Source organism: Salvelinus fontinalis, chromosome 37 (genome assembly GCF_029448725.1).
Source record: "Salvelinus fontinalis isolate EN_2023a chromosome 37, ASM2944872v1, whole genome shotgun sequence".
NCBI classification, from domain to species: Eukaryota; Metazoa; Chordata; class Actinopteri; order Salmoniformes; family Salmonidae; genus Salvelinus; species Salvelinus fontinalis.
In genome coordinates this window covers 20,766,737-20,791,734 of record NC_074701.1, presented here as the reverse complement: position 1 = coordinate 20,791,734, position 24,998 = coordinate 20,766,737, and the positions used below count along the sequence as shown (strand labels likewise).

The window sequence follows — 24,998 nt, the reverse complement described above, 5'->3', positions numbered from 1 at the left end:
GTCACTGTGGGTACACGCATTGTAAATTACATTTTGCAAAGATTTACCGTTGTGGAAAGTAACATTTGAACTTGTCTCTCAAAAAGACCACCACTTTGATACATGAGAAACTGAAAATATATCCAGAATACTGACTTGCTTTCAGAAGATCCCAGGAATTGTTGTCTTTTCGCATTATCAATCTCATCTTGAGCAGTTCATGTATTTAACATGTAGTCTAGCCCACGTCCCCAGGCAATTACTTTCTGTAGGCTATTGTAAGAAAACAACAGGTCCTCTCCTCTTCATCACTCCAAATGCACTGTCGCTCCTGTCCGTCCTGCTGTTCTCTCCTCTCCACCAACGTGCTCCTAGAGAATAAAAAAATATGCTTCCTCCTCCTCTCCCTCTTCTGGCAATGTGACACATACTGTTTCTTCCTTTCTAGCAGAGAGGCTTCCGCTCTAGCTGAGAAGGTGTTTTATAAAGGTGTCCTGTCTCAAGTCTTGAATGCGGGGTGAGTGTAATGTATGTGTGATGTTGTTCACTTAGTGACTAGTTGGATACGGCTTGTCCTGTTCCCTGTATTGACAGCTAGCATGTATGGTGGAAAATTGCAAGACTATGTTATAATACTTTTATTGCATCAAATGGTTGTTTTATGCAACAGAATAGAGTATTCTTAACTATTGTGTGTGTGTTCTACTGAGGAAGGGCCTCTGGGAGATAACACTGACAGGAGATAAAACCTAAAGAGCATTCCAGAGCATGAGTTCATGTTTTTGTTCTATACCGTACCAGGGAGAGATGGTTCCAGTTTGGAGTCGGAGCACCAGACACTGGTCTCTATACAATGAAAACTGTTGACACAGCAGATACTGTCTGCTATGTATTATAGGTATCTTTCATACAAATCTTAACCTTGTGACCCATTCTATATATCTGTTGTTCGTCATGTAGGTTGGAAGGGGTGTATCTTGGCTATAAAAGACCTTTGTACTTTTGTCTCGGGGCTCTCAACGAATCATCTAAGTGTGAATCGTCGACCAGCCATCATTACCTGAGAGCACTCAATCGATTCACTTTATATGTGTGTGTTGTATTGACCTGTTCCCTTATTAATAAGTGATTAAAGATTTAGTTTAAGTATAACTCTGACTTGCGTGATACGTTTGTCTCTCCTTTGATAGTAAAGAAATTAACCACCACAAATGACATCACTGGCTTTGCTAATTGAATTGTGTTGCACCTGTTATAACGTTGTAGTCTACTCAATGGGGAGATTTGCCAGTATCTTGGCAGAGTTCACAGTTCGCTCACTCATGGTGCCACACTGTTTAATACATTTCTAAAAGACAAATTCAAGACTATTCATAGGCCTAATGGGTCACATTTCTATTCTCTAAGTGACATTTTAACAAATTAGCTAGTTTGTATAATCACAAGATGTCCTTCCAATTAACACTTTGGCATTAGAGCTCGCATTTTAGCAATCAGTTATCTCAATGGCCAGACTGCATGTTACCCCTGGAAGCAATTAAATTGTTTTCCATTAGAAATACATGCACTGGTGTTTGAATAAATGTGAAAATATACAGATGAAGCATATACATTTTAACTCATTAGTTTTGATAATGAATATGCATCTGATAATGAATAAGCATATTTAAATGTATATGATGTGAAAATGTGTGTGTATGTGATTCTTTTAATGAAGGTGATGCCAAAAACAAAAAAAAATGTCCATCCTGGATGGACAATAAAGTTTTATTCTATTCTATTGAAAGTCAACTTCCATTGTCCTCTTTGCTGAATATTTTTCACATGTTCAGCTCATTTGTGAATGCATCTTGTTTGGAAAGCAAGTTAGTGAGGGTATTAGTTTTCCTTTGTACCAGTGATGAGAATAACTATCTTCAAAGTAATCACTCTGGACGTCGGGTTGTGAAGTGAACTCTTCTTTTAGTAATAATACTTGTTCACATTATATTTAACAACTTGAGATTCTACAAACAAAAGTCAGGATAATCAGTTATCACTTGTACATAACTGCCGCGTTCTTCGCTTTTCTTACTACCTGTCGCAAGGCATTCTGGTACTTGCAGTCAATAGCGTAATCCAGTACCAACCAATACAACATAAATATGTATGTAGTGCTCTCAATCTCCATCACATGAATTCTAATACAATTACATATGTAAATAACTGTAAAGAAAATATATTTAGATACAGCTCAATGAATTAAATGTAAACATTAACTCTGTAACCCATTAAAAGTTACAACACCTGTACAGTACTGTATGTGACGAGGAAATGCTTCCATCATTATATCAGGTCAAGTTGTGCTGGAACATGACAGTAGTAGATATATGGGGCAGAAACCTTCAACTTATGTTTAATTTAATTAAGTAGTTAAGTAGAATTATGTACAAATCTATAGCCTGCACCAGTTTACCAAATTCTACACGAGCTACAAGCTATTAAACTGTCCTTATCATGACTACTGCAGTGATTTAATTACAATAACATAGCTTTAAGTTCATCCATGCACTCCCTTAACTATCTTGTTCTACTGAGGCGTAAAAGTAGTCATATGAATTGGAATGCAAATAAGTTACTTTTGGGATGTCTGACTCTATCAGGCTTTGGTGAATGAGGAAGCGATTGTTTTCAGAATTTGGAATGAGGGCTACTTTTGAACTCTGATACTGTGTGATTGGTTTCTGTGTGGGTTGTCGTTAAATTCTCTGCTTCGTTCTGTGTCCTGTCAAATATACTGAACAAAAATAGAAACGCAACATACGGCAACTTCAAAGATTTTACTGTGTTACCGTTCACATAAGGGAATCAGTCAATTTAAATGAATTCATTAAATAAAGGAGAAATAAATAAAAAATACCACCAACCCTGGACTGTCTTGTTTCATTACACACACCGGGTTCCCATTCCCCCTGATTAGTATATATGTGCCCTCTGTTTCCATTGTCCTTGTCAGTTATTGTTATCGTGTCCATTGGTCTTGTGAGTACCTGTGTTGTATTGGCTTCCATGCTACGTGTTATTGTGCACTTGTTTTACAGGTCTCGTCCCGTGTATTATTTAGAGGTTTATACCTCACTCTTTTGTTTGGGTGGAGAAAATAATAACCCTTATTACGTATTCCTGCGCTTGTCTCCTTGTCACGATCGTTATGAGACGAATGAGTGGACCAAGGCGCAGCGTGGAAAAAAGACATCTTTTAATGAAGAAAAACAAACACTTACTAAACAAACAAAAACGACGCTAAAACGAACTAAGTGCACACATAGAACATAGACAATTACCCACAATCACCTAAAGCCTATGGCTGCCTTAAATATGGCTCCCAATCAGAGACAACAATAAACAGCTGTCTCTGATTGAGAACCAAACGATAGGCAACCATAGACTTTCCTAAACCTCTCTACTGAACACAACCCCATACACTCTACAGAACCCCCTAAACAATACACACACCCTAAACTAGACAAAACACACAAACATCCCCCATGTCACACCCTGACCTAACTAAACTAATAAAGAAAATCAATATAACAAAGGCCAGGGTGTGACACTCCTATCATACAGCGTGACAGTGTTATTGTAAGGTAAAACAATAGGGGCCTACAGTGGACTGAACTTAGAAAATCTATAAATAACAAATTAATATATACTGAACAAAAATATGAATGCAACATGTAAAGTGTTCTTTCCATTTTTCATGAGCTTAAATAAATATGCACAAAAAGCTTATTTCTCTCAAACTTTGTGCACAAATTTGTTTACATCCCTGTTAGTGAGCATTTCTCCTTTGCCAAGATAATCCATCTACCTGACAGGTGTGGCATATCAACAAGCTAATTATACAGCATGATCATTACACAGGTGCACCTTGTGCTGGGGGCAAAAGGCCATATTGGAAACAAGACATTATCACACAGTAAATGTTCTCTCAAGGCTGCCTTTGGAAGTGCTTTGACAAGCAGGGTGCTCATTCTGTAGCAGATGAAGGTAAGAATTCTCAGTGCCAAAATCCATCGACATGGCTCTATGAAAGTTACTGTCATTATTCTTTCCAAAATAATAGAATGGACAAGGTCTCCTTTGCCAAGATAATCAATCCAGTTGACAGGTGCACCCATGTCTTAGTCTCTGCCCAGTCATGTGAAATACATAGATTAGGGCCTAATGAATTTATTTCAATTTACTGATTTTCTTCTATGAACTGTAACTCAAAATCTTTGAAATTGTTATATGTTGTGTTTATATTTTTTTTCAGTAATACTAATACTAACATATATTTTACAGAACTCAGAGCCGATGTCCAGTTCTAGCTGCCTGCACTGCATAACAATTTTTTTCTCTGAACCCCTGGCTTTTCTAGGGTTAGAAGTGCTGATGTAACACATTGTGGCTTGTGCTCCATTCAGCCTTATACGGGCAGACAGCCCCTCTAGATCTGTCGAGTGTGACCACCCACCACACAGGACAATGCCCTAATGCACACACACACCATATGAACAAAATACACATACATTTACATTTACGTCATTTAGCAGACGCTCTTATCCAGAGCGACTTACAAGTACATACATTCATACTTTTTTTTTTTTTTTTTTTTTTTTTTTTTGTACTGGCCCCCTGTGGGAATCGAACCCACAAACCTGGCGTTGCAAGCGCCATGCTCTACCAACTGAGCCACACGAGCCACAATATATGTCAAAATTTTAGGCTGGGTTTCTGTACAGCACTTTCTGTACAGCACTGTACAGATATTAGCTGATGTACGAAGGGCTATATAAAATAAACTTGATTGATTGATTGATGTCAACACACAAACTGACACAGTTGGGTTAGGTCTTGAGGTCATGAAGTCATGTTAACGTACATAGCAGAGCACGGCTATTGCCCTGGAACAAGATGAGTCATTTATGCACTCAACCTATGCTACTCAACCAACACTGGTCTGCTGCAATGTGAAGTGAGGTCACACATGCACGCACACACACACCACCCACCAGACACAGCTTAAATAGCATTGCTTGAGGCACAAGCATTATCAGTGTCCAGAGATTCTCCCTGAAAAAAAAGCTGTTGTCTGGGTTCTATTTGACATTTTTACGATTTATGTAAACATTCACAGAATTTCTGAGGTATTTCAGGTTGAGAGCTTTGCTGAAGGGAACACCATCCTCATATAAACTTAGACGAGAGAGAGCTCTTTGGCTTTTGGTGTGTTGTTGTGAGGTGAGGGTGGATGCAACACAAGCTCATTTGTACAGATACTAGTGTTACTGTGGCTGCTCATGGACTTGAATTTGCAAATTCCACAGAGGAATACACATTTACAGTAACACCAATCCCCATATGTGAAAAAGAAGCAGGCTGTCGATTTGTGTACAGTCAATACATTCCGAATATTCAGTAGACAAGTTGGGAGCTAAACCAAGCATTCCAAGATCGTCTGCAGTTTACTTAAGACCAAGCCCTTTGGTCCCATATGTATTTTTCTCATGCAGTTGATAAAAAATTATTTTTTACCCATAGGACAGTCAGTCAATTGTTGTGACTCCCATCAGTGGGATTGTAATTTCATATAATCTTTATGCAATTGGAACGGTTTGTATAATGTATGACTGACCATTTTCCTTATTTGTGCTGGATCTTGGCCAATGCTTTCTGTGGGTTATTGTGTGTAATAATTTAATGTTTGCGGACATCTATGAATATTCAATTCACTTGTGTGATGAATAATGTGACAGGGCTTGCCAATTTGTAACAGTTGGTATAATAACCAGTAGGAGAACAAAATAGCTAAAATCTGCTTTTGGGGTTACTAGGGTACTTTTGGCACATTAGTAATTGTCTATGGCCTGTAACAAAAACCTGCACAGCATGCTATTTCCACTTGGTCATGTGGTAAACCTAGGCCATAGTCCAAAATTCCCCATAAATCAAACCGAGATCTAGAAAAACAGTTGATTGGAAACAATGAGGCTTCTGATAATGGTCCATTTGACACAGCAATATTCCCCTTCGCCTGTCTGCCGTTTGTTTTTGTCTTTTTGCTCGATCATCATTGGCAGAGCTTTTGTATTGTCAGCCACAAAGGCTAACAAACTCTGGAAGGCCCTATGCACACGGCTTGCGTGGGATCAGGCCAGCAGGAGATTTGTGGGGGTCTATTTCGCAGCCGGCAGGGGCCGGGCAGCCTTTAGTCTAGCATGAGACAGCCAAGGGTGAGCACCCGAGTTTTCACACACTAAAGGTGTTGAAGGGGAGAACGCACTCCGGGGATAACACCAACCGAGACAGCGGGAGAGCGACAACCACCACCATGCACCAGACCAGTTACATGCACGAGGTGCGCAAGGAGAAGTATGAGCGCTCTGATGTCTTCGAGGAGCCCTACGGCCCTGACGCGTCGGCGGGCGCCTCGGCCATCCAGGGCTGGGAGAGCCTGCAGGAACTCAACAGCCGTTTCGCCCGCTACATCAACCGGGCACGCGTGCTGGAGCAGCGCAATGCCGTGTTCCGGAAGCAGCTAGAGACTCTACAGCGGATGGAGGAGGCTAGCGGGCTCGAGGAGGCCTTTACCGAACAGATCGGCCTGAACCAGCAGCGCATCCGCGAGCTCTCCGCTGACCGTGCCAAGCTTGAGCGAGAGCTGAAGGACTCATGCCGCATGCTGGACGAGTTCACCAACAAGTAAGTGATGTCCGTGAGTTTGAAGGTGTGCTTGCGTGTATTTGTGTGTGTGCGTCAGTAAGGGTGGTGTGTTTTTTAAACTGATGTGTAGGTCAGAGAGAAGGAAAGTGTGGATGGGCCACCGCCTGTGAGTAAGCATTGCAGGGGTGAGGTGCCCTTCTCTAGACCAGATGCAGAGTAAACTGTTTGTATGCTGGTGAAGGCTTCGTTTCCCAGATAATCTGACTGTGATACATTGTCGACCTGTTGAAAGTCTGTCTTCAATAAAGGGGTTTATTGACATGGAAATAGCAGGTGCTGTGAGTTCAGTCATGGTAAGTGTCATGGATTTCTACCTTCTAACACCAAGACAGTACTAAGAGGAATGCCGCACGTGGTTGTGTGCTGAAAAAAGATAACAAACATCCCTTTCAAGTGCTCTCAAGGGGAGTCCGGTTGATTAAGGAAAATTAAGAGTTAATAAAAACGAAAAAAATAAAGTTTTATTGTCACAAAAATAGGTGTAGTGAAATGTGTTGTTTTACAGACATTGTAAAGTCAGTAAAGCCAGATAGAGAAAAGTCGATCCTCTCAATGTGCTCAATACACAAACTCATGTAAATGACAGAGCAATACAAGGTAGGCCACACATAATTCTTGAATGTATGTTTTGTGATTATGTTCTTGTACTCCAAAGATACAGAAATGAATGTGAGTATCAAGAACAGCTGCGGGGTACATTGGAACAACTCAACAAGGTATGTGCTTGAGTCCTATGACAATTTCCCCCATTTAATTGAATGTAAAAAACGAAATTAAACCTAGTCCCAGACAAAAAATAATTTGATGGACATTCTCCATTGGGCTTGCTTTTTAGTCCAGGACTAGGCCTAATCGGTTTGCGGGAAACCGCCTAATATGTTCAACTGTAATACAACTGCTAATCTGTCATGCCTCATTATTAGCGCCCTAACCATAAAACGCAACTTGTGAGCAAAGTTTTCTGCATAAGCCCTGTGCATGAAAGGTGCTTTGCAATGTGGAACAACAAAAAATATGTAATATATCATCTGTCTGGTTAATAATCTACAAGCTTAGTCCAGAGTGGTAGAATCATAATTATATTGTGTAACTGCAATCCTGATAGGACTTTGGGGCTGAGAGACAAAGCTTATGAGGTCAGGACAATACAGTGAGCTGATGGAACTGAATTAAAATGTCTTATCATATCGCTGTCTTTCTGGGTTAGTGATATCAGAGGCTTTAGACATAATGGAGGAATGTACTAGTGAAGAAACGGCTCAGTGTGGTGTTCAGATGAATAATAACCGCAGTGTAATACTGTGTGAGGCTTTCTGAGGAGTGGATATCTACCTATCGACTTGCCTCTCTCTCTCTTCTCTTTTGCTCCCATCTTCTTCTCTTCTTTTATTTTCTCTTCTTTTCTTTTCTTCTGCTCTCCACTTTTCTTTTCCTTTTCTCCTCTCCTCACCTCTCCTAGGAGGCTGACTATGCCCTGTTGAGGAACCTGGAGTTTCAGATCCACTCCCAGTTCCTTCAGGACGACATCAACTCCACCAAAGACAGACACAGGAAGGTAAGAGGTATACAACCTACACATCATCTGCAATCTATTACAAACTCATTCTGACTTTATATTGTACAATCATACAATTGGCTCTGGGGGAAGTATTTTAGGTCAGTGGAGTGTACTAATCATTAAAAAAATACTTATTGCAAAGGAAACTGGTACAGTGTGCATAGCATATCGCCTTTCAACCTGCAGATGTAGGATCTTAAATTGACCAGTCTCGCAACAGGAGTAACATAATCCTACAGCAAGAAGATTTGATTATAAAAAATATTAGTTTTCACAGGCTACAGTAGGCTATTAGGTGTTGCCTAGCGCTGCTTCGGATAGACTTGCATGTCGTACTGGAGACCATTACACTCCCTTCTGTACTTATTTAGACAGTGAAGCTACAACTTTTAATTTGGCTCTATACTCCAGCATTTTGGATTTGAGATCACTTTACCCCCCATTTGAAGGTGTAACATAAGTATTTGGACAAATTCACTTGTAGTGTATTAAAATAGTCAAAAGTGTAGTATTTGGTCCCATAATCCTAGCACGTCATGACTACATCAAGCTTGCGTCTCTACAAACTTGTTGGATGCATTTGCAGTTAGATTTGGTTGGGTTTTGGATTATGTTCTGCCAAATATAAATGAATGATAAATAGTGTATTGTGTCATTTTGGACTCACTTTTATTGTAAATAAGAATAGAAAATGTTTCTGAACACTTCTACATTCATGTGGATGCTAACATGATTTCGGATAATCATGAATGAATTGTGAATAATGATGAGTGAGAAAGTTACAGAGGTACAAAGATTATTCTGCCAAACCATGCTAGCCTCTCACCATTACCAATAACAGGGGAGGTTAGCATTTTTGGGGGGTTGTGATATTTATCCCTCTGTGACTTTATCACAAAGTACAAATCCAAAATGCTGGCGTATAGAGCCAAATTAAACATTTTAGCCTCACTGTCAAAATATGCGACTAGTTTCAGGAAACTAGGGCATATTTCGCACGTCACAACTTCACAGGAGAGACTTCTGGAACATGTGAACTTTCATGTGCCTTAATAACAAGCTTGTATGCTGTAAATACGAATAAAATATCTGTAAATACGAATAAAATTGTTAAATGACGAGCCTAGTTGGTTTAGCCACGGAAAAAGTCAACTGAGACAATGAGTGGGCTGGACATGCCGAGAAACTAGTTTAGATTGGTCTGCCGTGTAGCAGGCTTCTGTCTATAACATGAGCTGCTACATGAGCTGTCAGTATGTGTAGGTTATCCTTTCCATCCCAGCTGTTTTGAAAGATATCACATAGTAGAACTGCACACGTGTTGCTCTCCACTTTCTGGAGGACCGAGTTTTGAAATCAGTGGAATTAGAGTATGATAGCTCAGGAGATGAAGGAAATTCTGGTGTTTGATTGCAAATATGCAGACAGAGTCGAAAACAGAACACACAGAAGGCTGTTGTATAAAACACCCGTCTCCGGATTACATCTTCAAACTAAGGGCAACCATGACATCCATGACAGAGAGGGAGAAGCGTCCATCCATTTATACGGGTAAGAGAGTCTAGCTAGCTACATTTTCAGATATTACATGTTTCTAATTTTGTCAAAGTAATTTTCATTTAAAGTTAAAGTGCGATGTTAGCTAGCTATCTAACGTTAGCTGGCTGGCTCGCTAGCTAACCTTACATGTATGATCTGTGTAGTAATATTATTTGTTTCTCAGAGCCATTTGCATTGCGTTGTAGCCTAATGTTAGTTAGCTAACATTGAACCTGGTTGGTTAGCTACCTAAAGATTCATGCAGGGTAGTAACGTTATGAGTTGGTATTATGGTTTATTGTTTAGCTAATTAGCTACATGTCTAAACAAAAGACTCCACTACGCAAGTAACCATTTCAATAGAATGTTCATGATGTCACTGTGACAACTGTCTATAGACGTAGTTGGTAAATTCGCTCTAGCTATCTACTCTGATTTCAGTGCACTCTCGTCTGAGTGTAGCAGAGCGCAGAATAATAACTGACGAATTTACGAATGCTCAACACGAGTTGAATATGGCCTGTGTCAGTAAATGTTGGCAAAAAAGCATAATTAAATTGTTGCCAGAAGCACAGTTGCAGTCACCAACGCTCTGGATAACATAAAAGCAGCCTAACCAGCTCTGCTAAGGTGAGTAAAATGGTCAGAGTGAGCTGTTCTCTCATTTGTGTCTGGAAGTAGCTAACAAGCTAGCCAACTTTAGAAAGTTAACTTGGGTGCTTGACTGCTGTTGTTAGGTCAGAATGCTCGGATCAACCTTTTGGCCACAGCGTCCAGTGTGCGCTCTGAATGCTCCAAGAGCAAAACGCTCTGAATTTACAAACGAACAATCGGACAACGCTCTGAGTTTACGAATGCCCAGAACACACTCTGGCGCTCCAGATTAAATTTACAAACACACCCATAGTATAAACCAGCCTTTAGTCTTAAAATCTTTGGTTGTTTAGTACTCACATGTGAATCCTTAAAGAGATGGGTGAGGCTAAAGCTTAACAGGGTGTGAACAATGCTGAATGGGTATAGACAAAGAAGAGCTCTCCAGTAGGTGTACCAAAACATTCACGACCATTTTCTCAAATGTGAGGTTACACGTTTATCAACTTTCAAAGCAGAATTACTTTCCTATTGTTCCTCAACTGTAGTGTATGATATACCATTTTCTAGCTTTCTACAATTTCAAATTTTGCTACATAAGACCGAATCGAGCCGGTCGGTCACATATATATTGTAATGAAACAGCAGGGAGCAGGTCTCGAACCCTCGACCTTCTAGCCCGAAGTCCGGCGCGCTATCGACTGTGCCGCAAAAGCATGCTCGTGTGGCAGAGTTGATTTCCGCGCTTATAAACCCAGGGTCATTACACTACTCTCTCCTTTCAAAGAGCGCGTCCTCGCGCTAGCTTGCGACTCTACGTCTTACAGGAACGCGCTCACCGGCCAAGCACACGCACTGTCGTGGATGCAAGGTCCGATCACATCAGACACCAATGTAATTAAACAGGCAGAGAGGAGGTCTCGAACCCTCGACCTTCTAGCCCGAGGTCCGGCGCGCTATCGACTGCCGCAAAAGCATGCTCGTGCGGCAGAGTCGATTTCCGCGCTTATAAACCCAGGGTCATTACAATATGGAAAGGAGTGTATCTGTCTTGTGTTACTAAGCTATATAAAACAGCGGTTGTCGATATGTATGTTACAAATTTGCAAAATGTATGATATGTTATGAATCCCAATTTTGTGGTGTCTAACGTTAGCTAGGTGGCTAACGCTAACGTTAGCTAGGTGGCTAACGTTAGCTAGGCTAGGGGTTAGGGTTTAAGGTTAGGGTTAGGGTTAAGGTTAGGAGTTAGGTTAAAATGTTAAGGTTAGGGGAAGGGTTAGCTTAAATGCTAAGTAGATGCAAAGTAGCAAAAAGGTAATAAGTAGTTGCAAAGTTGCTAAAGCTGTCCGTGATGAGATTCAAACATGCAACATTTAAGATGCTAGACGTTCGCCAAACCTCCCCACCCCGACCAACAACCTTACTTAGTTTTTTTGTATTTGCCTTAACCTGTTTGGGGTGCAAGCCTGAAATCGGAACGAAAATGACAACAGCTGCAGGGCGCGAAATTCAAAATCTATTTTTTAAAAATATTTAACTTTCACACATTAACAAGTCCAATACAGCATTTGAAAGATAAACATCTTGTCAATCCAGCCAACATGTCCGATTTTTTAAATGTTTTACAGAGAAAACACCACATATATTTATGTTAGCTCACCACCAAATACAAAAGTGGACAGACACATATGAATATGATTATGATGTATGAATTATGATTCAAGTAGCATGCACAAGCCAACCGAAATAAACTAAAACCAACCTAAAGAACCCAGAAAAAACTACCTCAGATGACAGTCATATAACATGTTACACAATAAATCTATGTTTTGTTCATAAAAAGTGCATATTTTAGCTATAAATCAGTTTTACATTGATGCTACCATAAATGCTACCACATAGCTACAGCCTGAATCCAGACGGGAGTAGCCAGAGAAAATACATACACCAACGTCGACTACTAATTACACCTCATAAAACATTTCAGAAAAACATATGGTGGATAGCTAATGAAAGACAGATATCGTGTGAATTAAGCCAATATTTCCGATTTTTGAAGTGTTTTACAGCGAAAACACAATATATCGTTATATTAGCTAACAACATAAGCTAGCATAAGGCAGCACTAGCATAAGTCAAGCGCTAGCCTAGCACAGTTAGCAGAGTTAGCATAGCACAGTTCGACAGATATATGAAAAAGCATCCCAAATTGGGTCCTTATCTTTGTTGATATTCCATCAGAATGTTGTAACGGGGTCCAATGTCCAGTAGAGTCTTTAGTTGGGTTCCAGAACGAACTATTTCCCTCTTTGGTTAGCAAGCACAATAGCATTGCGGCGCTAACCTCTCCTTCTTCAAAAAATTCTTCCAAAACATCACGTCTAAAGTCCAGAATAAATTGCAATAATATAATTAAAGTATATTGAAAAAACATACTTTAGGATGATTTTGTGACATGTATCAAATAATATCGCAGTCAGAGATCATATTCACCGTTATCGACCTTCTTCCAGAAGCCGAGACCAAATTATGCTTTTTTTTTAACTGCGCAGGTCTTACAAGAAGGTGTGTTATTCAGTCCATGGACGAGATATTCGACTGCTTTCAATTCTCACTTCCGCATTACAGCCTGATGAAGGCGTGTGACGTGTTTCTACGGTCCTAAGTGTAATGACCTTTTATAGACAAGGTCTTAAAGAGACACATCGCATTTTGGAAATCTCAATTCGGCTGGGAAAATGGCTGTAAAAATATTTCTGTTCGACTTAGAGAAACAATTCAAACCTTTTTAGAAACTATAGACTGTTATCTATCCAACAGTAGTAAATATATGCATATTGTAAAATAAAAAGTTTCTTAGGAGGCCGTTTGAAAATGTGCACATATTTTCCAGTTTTTTCAATATTCAGCTTGCAGCCCAAACAGGTTTTAAATAACCTTCTGTCATATGTAACAATACCAAATAACATACTGTGTCATACTAATTTAAGTGTCCCGCGTTTACATGTACTATGTTATGTCTAGTCTATGAAACCAGGCTGGCATTTCAGGTAAACATTTTTACATTTGAATGTGGCAGTAGTAGGATCTACAGTAGTAGGATTTTTATTCTGTCTGGTGCTTTAGCGTTTCAGCGAGCAAGAGAGAAAGAGAACTGGAGGTTTTCAGTGAATTTAGGTAAATCAGAAGGATTATTGGATTTTTCTGTGATCAAATTAAGATGCCACATCTGTATATTTATATATTACAAAAACAAAAAAACATCCGTAATGCTTTGTTTACATCCGCCAGAAGGACCGTATAAATCCAATCAATAAATACTGAAACTAAATCTTTGACTAGTGAATTTAACAACCCACCTCAGTGCGTTGGTGTTTACCCTGCAAACACATTTTATTTGCTTAGGCAACATACTTAATGAGGCTATTAAATGTATAATTGCACACATATTTACTCTTAAATTCTTAATCAGGTTAGACCTATACTGATGCAAGTCAGGCAGAACACCTCAGAGAGTCAAACAATTAGACACATTTAAGGCTGAAATGATGAGCCCAGTGGTCTACCAAACTCTTCACACCACTGCCCTCATTTACAGAGGCTACAAAGGCTGCTGGTATTGGCTAGGTCATTAACAGCCCCTTGTAAACAGACAATATTGCCACGGCCTCTTTAGCCACATACTGTACCACATTTTGCTAAACCTTTTTCGAATGGAAGTACCTTGTTGAAGTAGGCTACAGATGTCAGATCTTAACTTGATCACTCGTTTGTCACAGATCATTTTCCTGGTGCATCAGGAAATTCAAATGAGCCTTGTGATTCTCTGTAAATGAGCAGTTCTCTTTCTCCATGCGGGGGAAGTCAAGTCATTGGGATCAGGACTTGCTTTCAAAATAAGATTCTCGTTCACTCAAACACTAGGCCTAGGTCCTATTACTGCAATATTCAAATGTACAAACATTTATCTGAAATGCAGCCATACACATCAACAACCATTGTTTTATATAGCTTAATGACACAAGCTAGATCTTGGTCTCCACTAGGCTACGACATACAAATGTCATGTGTAGATTAAGGTTACGATTGAACTGTCAACATTTAGTTCAATGGTGGCCTGGGGTGGTCTAGCGGTTAGGGCTACTGCCTTCCACGCCCACATATAGGTCTACAGTGTCGGCGTGGGTTTGATTCCGTCCCCCATGCCCTTCTGGCACAAAAAACTGGTCCTGTGTGGCTCAGTTGGTAGAGCATGGCGATTGCAATGCCAACGGCTCAGACACGAGAGGAATGTGGCAGGGTCTACAGTCAATCACGGACTACAAAAAGAAAACCAGTCCCGTCGCGGACCCCGATGTCTTGGTCCCAGACAAACTAAACAACTTCTTCTCTCGCTTTGAGGACAATACAGTGCCACCGACACGGCCCGCTACCAAAACCTGCGGACTCTCCTTCACCGCAGCCAACGCGAGTAAAACATTTAAACGCGTTAACCTTCGCAAGGCTGCCGGCCCAGGCGGCATTACTATCCGCGTCCTCAGAGCATGCGCAGACCAGCTGGCTGGTGTTTTTACGGACATATTCAATCAATAACTATCCCAGTCTGCTGTTCCCACATGCTTCAAGAGGGCCACCATTGTTCCTGTTCCCAAGAAAGCTAAGGTAACTGAGCTAAACGACTATCGCCACGTAGCACTCACTTCTGTCATCATGAAGTGCTTTGAGAGACGAGTCAAGCATCGTATCACCTCCACCCTACCTGACACCCTAGACCCACTACAATTTGCTCACCGTCTAAATAGGTCCACAGACGACACAATCGCAATCACACTGCACACTGCCCTAACCTATCTGGACAAGAGGAATATCTACAGTGGGGAGAACAAGTATTTGACGAGACACACAGCCAGGGCAACTAAGGAGTGGCTCCGTAAGAAGCATCTCAAGGTCCTGGAGTGGCCTAGCCAGTCTCCAGACCTGAACCCAATAGAAAATCTTTGGAGAGAGCTGAAAGTCCGTATTGCCCAGCGACAACCCCGAAACCTGAAGGATCTGGAGAATGTCTGTATGGAGGAGTGGGCCAAAATCCCTGCTGCAGTGTGTGCAAACCTGGTCAAGAACTACAGGAAACGTATGATCTCTGTAATTGCAAACAAAGGTTTCTGTACCAAATATTAAGTTCTGCTTTTCTGATGTATCAAATACTTATGTCATGCAGTAAAATGCAAATTAATTACTTAAAAATCATACAATGTGATTTTCTGGATTTTTGTTTTAGATTTCGTCTCTCACAGTTGAAGTGTACCTATGATAAAAATGACAGACCTCTACAGGCTTTGTAAGTAGGAAAACCTGCAAAATTGGCAGTGTATCAAATACTTGTTCTCTCCACTGTATGTAAGAATGCTGTTCATCGACAACAGCTCAGCATTTAACAAAATAGTACCCTCCAAACTTGTCATTAAGCTCGAGACCCTGGGTCTCGACCCTGCCCTGTGCAACTGGGTCCTGGACTTTCTGACGGGCCGCCCCCAGGTGGTGAGGGTAGGAAACAACATCTCCACCCCGCTGATCCTCAACACTGGGGCCCCACAAGGGTGTGTTCTCAGCCCTCTCCTGTACTCCCTGTTCAACCATGACTGCGTGGCCATGCACACCTCCAGCTCAATCATCAAGTTTGCAGACGACACTACAGTGGTAGGCTTGATTACCAACAACGACGAGACGGCCTACAGGGAGGAGGTGAGTGCCCTCGGAGTGTGGTGTCAGGAAAACACCCTCACACTCAACATCAACAAAACAATGGAGATGATTGTGGACTTCAGGAAACAGCAGAGGGAGCACCCCCTATCCAAATCGACGGAACAGTAGTGGAGAAGGTGGAAAGTTTTAAGTTCCTCGGCGTACACATCACTGACAAACTAAAATTGTCCACCCACACAGACAGTGTGGTGAAGAAGGCGCAGCAGCGCCTCTTCAACCTCAGGAGGCTGAAGAAACAAACCTTTACAGATGCACAATTGAAAGCATCCTCTTGGGCTGTATCACCGCCTGGAATGGCAACTGCTCCGCCCACAACCGCAAGGCTCTCCAGAGGGTAGTGAGGTCTGCACAACGCATCACTGGGGGCAAACTACCTGCCCTCCAGGACACCTACACCACCCAATGTCACAGGAAGCCCAAAAAGATCATCAAGGACAACAACCACCCGAGCCACTGACTGTTCACCCCGCTACCATCCAGAAGGTGAGGTCAGTACAGGTGCATCAAAGCTGGGACCGATAGACTGAAAAACAGCTTATATCTCAAGGCCATCAGACTGTTAAACAGCATTCACTAACATTGAGTGGCTGCTGCCAACATACTGACTCAAATCTCTAGCCACCTTAATAATAAAAAATTGGATGTAATAAATGTATCACTAGTCACTTTAAACAATGCCACTTTATATAATGTTTACATACCCTACATTACTCATCTCATATGTATATACTGTATATACTGTATACCATCTACTGCATCTTGTCTATGCTGTTCGGCCATTGCTCATCCATATATTTATATGTACATATTCTTATTCATTCCTTTACACTTGTGTGTATAAGGTAGTTGTTGTGAAATTGGTAGATTACTTAGATATCACTGCATGGTTGGAACTGGAAGCACAAGCATTTCGCTACACTTGCATTAACATCTGCTAACCATGTGTATGTGACCAATACATTTTTATTTGATTTGGTTGTAGATTTGATTCTCATGGGGGACCAGTATGAAAATGTATGCACTCACTACTGTAAGTCGTCTGCTAAATTATGTAAATGTAAATCCCCCTGATTTACTAGAATTAGTTACAGATTTCAAATATGGTAGCTAGGAAGGAAGTTGCCTTAGCTTGGAACAGTTCATAGGAGCAGGAGCCTATCTCCTGTTTCTGTAGTGTGAGGCAGCTTGATGTAGTACACCCCCTGGACAGGGAACGCTAGTCTATCACAGGGCCTTACCCCCAATCTACATTAGCTACTTAATGCTGAGTGGTTCCATGTTTACAGTCTTTGGTATTACTTGGCCAGGGATTGAACTCCCAACCATGGCCAGCCCTCCATCAGGCAGGATTAGGCGGCCACTTATGGCGGCAGATTGACGAGGGCGGCATTTTCTGAGCTAAACTGACCAAGACGCACCTCCAACAAGTACACATAAAGCCTCACGTAATTCTATCCAAAAACAATTTCAATTTCTCTCATCCTGTGGCATATGGGCTTTTTAGGTGAGCGCTGATGCTAACCTGTGATAAGCAGTGCCCACTTTGTCAAAGACAGGGGCAAAAATATTTTGCTTATCCATTCCCAGCGTGCCTCCAGTGTGCTGTTCCAGAGACGTATCGCTGCGGCGTCCACCAACGTTCTGTCAAAAATATGATCTAACATACAGTACCAGTCAAAAGTTTGGATACACCTACACATTCCAGGGTTTTTCTTTAGTTTGACTATTTTCTACATTGTAGAAACTATGAAATAAAACATACAGAATCATGTAATAACAAAAAAGTGTTTAAACAAATCAAAATATGATTTAGATTTTAGATTCTTCAAAGTAGCAACCATTTGCCTTGATGACAGCTTTGCACACTCTTGGCATTCTCTCAACCAGCTTCACCTGGAATGCTTTTCCAACAGTCTTGAAGGAGTTCACACATATGCTGAGCACTTGTTGGCTGCTTTTCCTTCACTCTGCGGTCCAACTCATCCCAAACCATCTCAATTGGGTTGAGGTCGGGTGATTGTGGAGGCAAGATCATCTGATGCAGCTCTCCATCACTCTCCTTCTTGGTCAAATAGGCCTTACACAGCCTGGAGGTGTGTTAGGTCATTGTCCTGTTGAAAAACAAACTATAGTCCGCTAAGCGCAAACTAGATGGGATGGCGTATCGCTGCAGAATGCTATAAGCATGAGCCGCCGTCTTGGACGTTTTTTGGGGGGTGTTTTACAAATGGTAGGCTTATCACGTAGATGGTCATTCATAAAATTCAATTTCAGGCAACCCTGTAGGGTACAGCTCAGTAATCACGCACCGACGCTGATGCCTTTTGGATGTCTTTTTTTGGTGCAGTCTTGACAGGCCTTGATTTCCACATCCACGGACATTGGTTTTTGATCCGAACCAAATCTGAACCAATCATAGATGTGTATGCTGGACCAGCCTTGATTTTGCCCAAACATAGACGTCTATAAATTACTTATTTTCAACTTTCATTCAGAACCCCAAATTTGCCTGATTTTTACATCAGGAAAATACATACAATACACTATTCTAGTTTTGTAGGGGTGACTTTTTTTGGTCTCACCTAGGGCGGCAGAATGGCAAGGACCGGCCCTGCTCCTAACCTTTCGATATCAGGGCGGACCCTAACCACACGGCCACTGAGTTGGTTATGGATATTGTGTACTGTACAGACCCTGGATTCCAAATACACAGTGCACACGTAATACTGAGGAAAATAAAGGGATGACATACAGGGTGGGTATATTTAATAAAGTTAGGATTAGAGTACATAGACGTTGTGTACTGTACTCTAATCCCAACCATATTAAATACACCTACCCTGTATGACAGTCCCCTTTATTTTTTATAGACAAGGATCTAATATTGTCTTGGGGAACGTCTTAAATGCAATGTTTGTGTTTTAAAGGCAAAGTTTATTTTTCATTTGATACAGCAGCAGTATGTATACAAGATAATTTCACGTAAAATATAATGTTAACTCATCCCCTCTCCTCGCATCCGCTAATCTCCTCCCCTCATCTCCTCTATTCCTCTCACCCCACCACCCTCTCCCTGTAGAACCTGGCAGAGATCCAGACCTACGTGAACATCCTGCATCAGATCAACCAGACAATAACCCTGGTGCCCAACGTGGCCGTGGGCATCTCTGAGGTAAGGTCACCAGGCATCTTTCTGTGTCCAGGGGAACCAGCTGAGTCAGACCAGGGGTGTCAGACCCCCTATGTGAGCTGAACTTTGTGTCTTTGACTGGAAAATGTGTTGTGATGTGTTCCAATGTGTTAATGTGTACTGACATTTCTGTGAAGTGTGACTGCCTTTTATAATATGCTTCTGTTTATTATTATGACAGTTAATCCCAGCTCTGTGTGTCATGTTGTCCCTTTATAGAAAGTATGTTGATGCTGTCAGTCTGTAAGCTGTTTGCTTGTCTGTCTATGAAGTTGCAAGTAAAGCACTGTAATATAATGTACACCGAGTATACAAAACATGCTCTTTCCATGACAGACTGACCAGGTGAATCCAGGTGAAAGCTATGATCCCTTATTGATGTCACTTGTTAAATCCACATTAATCAGTCTAGATAAAGGGCAGGAGACAGCTTAAAGATGTATTTTTAAGCCTAGAGACAATTGCAACTCAATATTAGGAAGTTCCTAATGTTTGGTATACTCAATGTACATGTTGAATGCCTGTCTAGTTGTTCAGTGTGTATTATAACTGGCCTATGGTCCCTTTGTGTGATCTCTATGTGTTATAACTGGTCTGTGGTCCCTTTGTGTGATCTCTATGTGTTATAACTGGCCTGTGGTCGCTTTGTGTGATCTCTATGTGTTATAACTGGCCTGTGGTCCCTTTGTGTGATCTCTATGTGTTATAACTGGCCTGTGGTCCCTTTGTGTGATCGCTATGTGTTATAACTGGTCTGTGGTCCCTTTGTGTGATCTCTATGTGTTATAACTGGCCTGTGGTCCCTTTGTGTGATCTCTATGTGTTATAACTGGTCTGTGGTCCCTTTGTGTGATCTCTATGTGTTATAACTGGCCTGTGGTCCCTTTGTGTGATCTCTATGTGTTATAACTGGCCTGTGGTCCCTTTGTGTGATCGCTATGTGTTATAACTGGTCTGTGGTCCCTTTGTGTGATCTCTATGTGTTATAACTGGCCTGTGGTCCCTTTGTGTGATTTCTATGTGTTATAACTGGCCTGTGGTCCCTTTGTGTGATTTCTATGTGTTATAACTGGCCTGTGGTCCCTTTGTGTGATCTCTGTGTTATAACTGGCCTGTGGTCCCTTTGTGTGATCTCTGTGTTATAACTGGCCTGTGGTCCCTTTGTGTGATCTCTATGTGTTATAACTGGCCTGTGGTCCCTTTGTGTGATCGCTATGTGTTATAACTGGTCTGTGGTCCCTTTGTGTGATCTCTCTGTGTTATAACTGGCCTGTGGTCCCTTTGTGTGATCTCTATGTGTTATAACTGGCCTGTGGTCCCTTTGTGTGATCTCTGTGTTATAACTGGCCTGTGGTCCCTTTGTGTGATCTCTGTGTTATAACTGGCCTGTCTTGTCTCTGTGTGATCATTGTGTATTATAACTGTCTCTGTGTGAAGGAGCAGGAAAAGCAGCTGGCCCAGAGGAGAGTTCCAGCCCTGCAAAGCCAGCTGGAGGAGTACAAGAGCGCCCTCTGCCAGCTCCAGGCACAGAAGCTGCATCTGCAGACCGAGGTCGGTTCCTTTCTCCATTACTATGATAACTTAGCGAACATCTCATGCTCAAGTGTTTGAAAGTGTCACATTCCAAATCAACCCCAAGGCCCTACTCCCTATGCATATTAGTGAGGAAGGGAGATGAGGTAGCCACTTGACTTGAGGTAGACAGTTTACATGTACCCATGGAGGACAGTACATAAATTGGTTGTAGTTGCACAGGGGCACCAGTAGGTGCCAGTCATCACCTTTAGATTAGTGAGTAAAGATGATACAAGCAACAGAGAAGCGGGAAAATACAGGTGTATCTCAGAAAAATACGAGTAACAACTAAAAGACATAGAAGGACGAAAAAACAACTCTCAATGTCTACCTCAAACTGATCCATAAGTCCACGTGTATTTTCTACAAAAGTTGTGAATCTATTGAATAATTTCTTAAATAAGCATCCCTTCATTTTTGTTTTGTTTTGTCCCTACCTCTGCTTTCTTCCCAAATGATGCTTTTCACTTTGTTCATTTTCTGTAGTCTGTACCTCATGACTGTTTTTGTTTCCTAGCAAAATGTTTTCAAATGGCATTCTATAACTCAGACTTTTTAAAATTGTGTGACTATAATTGCAAGAAATCTGAATATTTTAATGAAATAATTATCATTTATTTCTCTAAAAACTCTAAAGGCTCAATTTTCAATCGGAGACAGGTTGCCATGAAGGTTGAATACGTACGTGGGTTGAACACCTGTGTAGTACTACAGTTGTCACCACAACATCCTCAGAGAGTACAGTAGTCATGATGTTCTGATTTATTCTTTTTATAGTCAGACAGCTGGCACGTTAGCATAGTTTGATGACCAAGCAGGAATGACAACGATCGCTTAAATAATCAGATGGGCAAAAAATTCAGTTGAACTTTTCTATTTGACATCTATTCTGTTTTTTATTTTATTTTTAATAAGCAGTGTACAGTAGCATACCATATGATAAAATGTTTCCCGCATCTATATTGAAATGATAATCAGATTTCTCTCTCTCTCTCTCTCTCTGTGTCAGACGTCAGTGATGGAGAATTCCATCAAGAGCACCCAGGAGAGCTATGACGATGAGATCCAGCTGTACAACGAGCAAATTGAGTCTCTGAGGAAGGACATTGAGGAGGCCGAGAGGTCCCTGGAGAAATACACCAACGAGTGCCGCCACCTGGCCATGTACCAGATCTCCCTGGAGAATGAGCTGGAGAGGTACAAGAGGATCATTGAGAATGAGGACAACAGGTAATTACTAACCACAACACACAGTGACCAGTGTCCTGCTACTGGATATTAGGAAGCACTTCAATGTGTTAACTTTGCAAAATGTCAGCCACATGGTGGCAGTGCTGGATATTATATTTGTGTGTTTTCCACCTCAGATTTCTTCAATCATGGTTGAATATCTCTTCAGGAGGGTTATTTATTTTCTTTAATATGGCCTAATCCTTCTTTTGTTTACTTTATCAATAGATCTTTTCTTTACAGCCTCACAATACAAAAATGGGAAAGTAATTAGAAAAAGGACAAAGGAATTTTCCTATTAGAATTACTAATATAATGTTTAGTACTAACACATACAAATACACTATCACATGCTGCTTCTGTGGTGGTGACCTAACTGATGTTTCTTCCTCATTCTCTTCCACAGGTTGAATTCAGCGATAATTGGGACTCCCATTACCTTGTTCACCACCAATTACCGCTTTACCCACACACCCACCGTGTCGAGCAGGGGCAGAGGTGAGGACATGCCACGTCTCATTCCACAGCTTCTTCACACTGATAGTCTCCATACATACAGAGCAGACAGATAACAACCCATCGTCATCATAGGCTATAACCACACTAGTTAGAGCCCTAATGAATACAGCCACACAGTGATGTGATTCCCACCCACTTAAAACAACAAACAATGGATCCTCCTGAGGTCTATACATGGATAATGGTGATCATGGTTAGGATGATCCAGGTTCCGCAGGAGTCCTCTCCTTCGATAATGTGTTTTGAATTTTTAAAGTGTGTTTTGTCTTATATAAAGGTTCTATTCATGATCCAGGTTAGGATGATCCAGGTCCCGCGGAAGTCCTTTCCCCCTTCAATAATATTTGTAGAATGTTTAAAGTGTTTTGTCTCATATAACATGTTTATTTTGTTTATCTGCCAGACATCACCCAAGCCATCCAGGACATCAGCAGTGTCAAGCCTCGCCAGAAGAACCTGGCCAAGAAGGTCATGAAGAAGAAGGAGATCAGTCCCAAAGACGTGATGGACAGTGGCCAGGACGAAAGAGTCGTTGGAGCTGAACACATGGAGGATGAGAAGCGAGGGATGGCGGAGGAGGAGGACGAGGTGAATAGGGAGAAGCAGAGTTCGCTGTACACGGGTGTCCCTCCCCAGGACGTCCCAGACGGAGCTCAGATCAGCAAGGCTTTCGACACACTCTGTAACATCGTCAGAGACCGCATGAGGAAGTATAAGAAGCCAGAGCCAATCGCTGACTTCTACACTAAGGGGCGCTATGTGCTGGTGACGGGTGATGGCAGCTACCCCCACCCCCATTTTTACACCTCCAGCCCCTCCGCTGGACACGTCTTTGTCACCATCTGCGACGGCATGGTCTCCCCTTATGACCCCTTCAGCCCATACACCCCCTCCCCTGACCCCCCTCATCCACAGCCCATGCCACCCCCTTGCCCCTGTATCCCCACCCCACCTTCCGACGGAGAGGGTGGCAAGGGTGACGATAAGGGCGGAAAAGGTGGTGGGAAGGGGAAATCTAGGGACGTAGATCCTACTCCCCCCCCACAGCCCAACCCTGCCCCAGCTCCAGGCCCTGACCCCAAAGACCCCAAATGCCCCAGCAATCCCTCCGGACCCAAGGGGGGTAAAGATGACAGTCGCCGCAGGGGCCTTCCTCCCATGCCCTCTCCCCGTGGCGCTAGCAGCATGCCCCCTGACTCCATGAGCTACGAGAAGGTGGAGATGGTGGAGTCAGTGGAAAAGTTCTCCAACGACCGCAAAACCAAGGGCTATGAGGAGACGGCCATGGTGGTGGAGACCATGATTGAGAAGACCAGCAAGAAGAAGCACTGAGTCTGAGGAGATTGACTTCGACCAAAAGAGCTGGACAGACTCCTCACAAGTTCCACCTCACCTTATGCCAGCAAGAACAAACAATGAGACCAATATGAGTCTCTGCTAAAGACATTCTAAAAACACTGTTCAACTGTGAATGAGACCAACTGCTAAGAGCCAGTCCTCACATAGGAAACTGCTAAAGACTCCTTCCACATTCCTGATACTGCTCCTCCATTCACTCACGCTCTCTGGCTTTGTGTTCAGCAAGAGTTCGCTGGTTCCATAATGCTGCTGTTGTTGTTTCTACCTACGCCAATACCTTATGCCTTTACTGTCTGAAAACTCAAAGTACCAACATCGAAACAACAGCACAAGCCTCCTTGTCCCCCCCCAAAAAATAAAGTGAATAAAAACATGACTTTGATGTGTGAAAAAAAATGGATTACATGCTACTGCCCTCATGGATGTTTGCCACCCTTCCAAATCAAACCTTGCCCCAAACCTCCACCCAAGACTTAATTTGTTCAATTGGATGCCATTGACCGCCCTCAACACAGTCTTGCTGTGTATAAAACTGCTTTAATAATAAACAATTATCAAGTTTCAAAAGCACAATGCTCTACTGTCTTTGTGTTTTCATGTTAAGGCCGCATTTATGACACACTGTTGCTTTACAAACAAACGCCCCCAGTCCTTCTCGTCATCTCATGTAATTCCCAAAAAGATTTTTATTATTCTTTGAATAATAACAGCTGATGTTTCATATTTGTACTTTCTATGTACTGTATGCAATTTAAGCACTCTACCTACTTTATAAACATGATTGAAGGGTAGAGGCGATGGATGCTTATATCTGATCACCCTGTTTGACTTAGATACTAGAGGAATATTAATTGCACCAAAGTGAGGACACTACACTAAGAGTAAGCTAGTGCAGTGTTTAGTAAACATCGGGACTCTCCCAGCCCAGAGTAAAAGGTGTTA

General features: G+C 41.8%; 1 protein-coding gene across 1 annotated transcript; it reads left to right on the top strand.

The window, feature by feature from the left end:
* Window positions 1-6,169: 6,169 nt before the first annotated feature.
* Window positions 6,170-24,586, top strand: LOC129836345 (filensin). The gene is made up of 8 exons (XM_055902390.1): window positions 6,170-6,705; window positions 7,382-7,442; window positions 8,186-8,281; window positions 19,263-19,355; window positions 20,811-20,924; window positions 21,958-22,178; window positions 22,585-22,676; window positions 23,101-24,586. Exons 1-8 carry the CDS (start codon window positions 6,335-6,337, stop codon window positions 24,027-24,029), a joined length of 1,977 nt encoding a protein of 658 aa, XP_055758365.1. The 5' UTR covers window positions 6,170-6,334; the 3' UTR covers window positions 24,030-24,586.
* Window positions 24,587-24,998: the final 412 nt, after the last annotated feature.

Coding starts and splice junctions, on each gene's coding strand:
- LOC129836345 (XM_055902390.1), top strand. CDS start 6,335: ATGCACCAGACCAGTTACATGCACGAGGTGCGCAAGGAGAAGTATGAG. Junction 8,282..19,262: donor CCAAAGACAGACACAGGAAG/GTAAGAGGTATA, acceptor CTCTCCCTGTAG/AACCTGGCAGAGATCCAGAC. Junction 22,677..23,100: donor CGTGTCGAGCAGGGGCAGAG/GTGAGGACATGC, acceptor TTTATCTGCCAG/ACATCACCCAAGCCATCCAG.